General features: G+C 59.2%; 1 protein-coding gene across 1 annotated transcript in view; it reads left to right on the top strand.

The window, feature by feature from the left end:
- Positions 1–928, top strand: part of SNUPN (snurportin 1) — a gene marked incomplete at its 5' end in the record, with an annotated part of 3,174 nt that overhangs the window by 1,846 nt on the left and 400 nt on the right. Inside the window, one exon of the mRNA XM_010136450.1 lies at positions 867–928. Within this exon, the coding sequence (XP_010134752.1) occupies positions 867–928 (62 nt within the window). The remainder of the gene's footprint in view (positions 1–866) is intronic.

Here is a 928-nt window from a genome sequence, read left to right as displayed (position 1 = left end):
CGTGGGGGGGAGAAGGGCCGGGTGGGCCCAGTGCAGCTCTGCGGCTCCGAGCAGCAAGTCGGAGGCCCTCGTGAAAACAGCTCTGGCTGCTTTGGACTGTGCTGGCTGACTCGGTGCTGAGGCCAAAGAGGATGAAGGAGGTGGTGGCGTCCTGGCACAGTGTCAGGGACAAACGTCTGGGCACCAGGAGCTCCTCCAGTGTCTGCGGAGCGCCCAGTCTCAGCCCAGGTCAGGAACAGCCTCTGCAGCGGCTCAGCCAAAAGCCGTGTTGATTTGACTGTGCCCTTTGTGCTCTCCCAGCCCGAGTTAGCGATTACAGTAAGCACAGCTCTAAATTCAAGGGGTGCTCAGAGAGCCAAGACGTAGAGCCTAAACCTTCCAAGCTTGAGTGCCCTTAACTGTCATTGATTGCTGGAGGAGCCTCTCGGGAAACATGAAGACCCTGTTTTGCATAGGCAGCTGAAAGAGCCGCAGCGGCGTGACGAACCGGGGCTCCTTGGCGTCCTGTGCTCCCGCTAATGCCTCTCCCCATGTATTATTTAAAGAACCTCCATCCAGCAAAGGGGCCTTGCTGCGCGCTTCCTCTGTCAGAGACCCGACGGCTGTCCTGCGGAACCAGGGGAGAAGCGCTGGGCCGTGCCAGCATCAGACTGGAACAGCTCAGTGCCTTTGATTCAGCCGTCGGGCAGCATCCTGCTCTTCCAGGGCAGGAGCTCTCTGGTTTCTTCTCTCCCTTCCGCCATTTATTGCGCTGCCGGAGGAGAAACGACCCAGCCGGGGGTTTCAGTCTGTAGACAGAGAGCGGTGCTGTAGCCTGGCGAAAGCCTCTGCTCTGCCCTTCCATTCGCTCTCTCTCCTCTCCACAGGTTGACGGGCTTCTTTTCTATCACAAGCAAACCCACTACACCCCTGGCAGCACCCCGCTGGT

This window comes from Buceros rhinoceros, unplaced genomic scaffold (assembly GCF_000710305.1).
Source record: "Buceros rhinoceros silvestris isolate BGI_N320 unplaced genomic scaffold, ASM71030v1 scaffold21335, whole genome shotgun sequence".
NCBI classification, from domain to species: Eukaryota; Metazoa; Chordata; class Aves; order Bucerotiformes; family Bucerotidae; genus Buceros; species Buceros rhinoceros.
The sequence above is the reverse complement of the archived record's forward strand: the minus strand, read 5'-3'. Positions and strand labels throughout refer to the sequence as shown.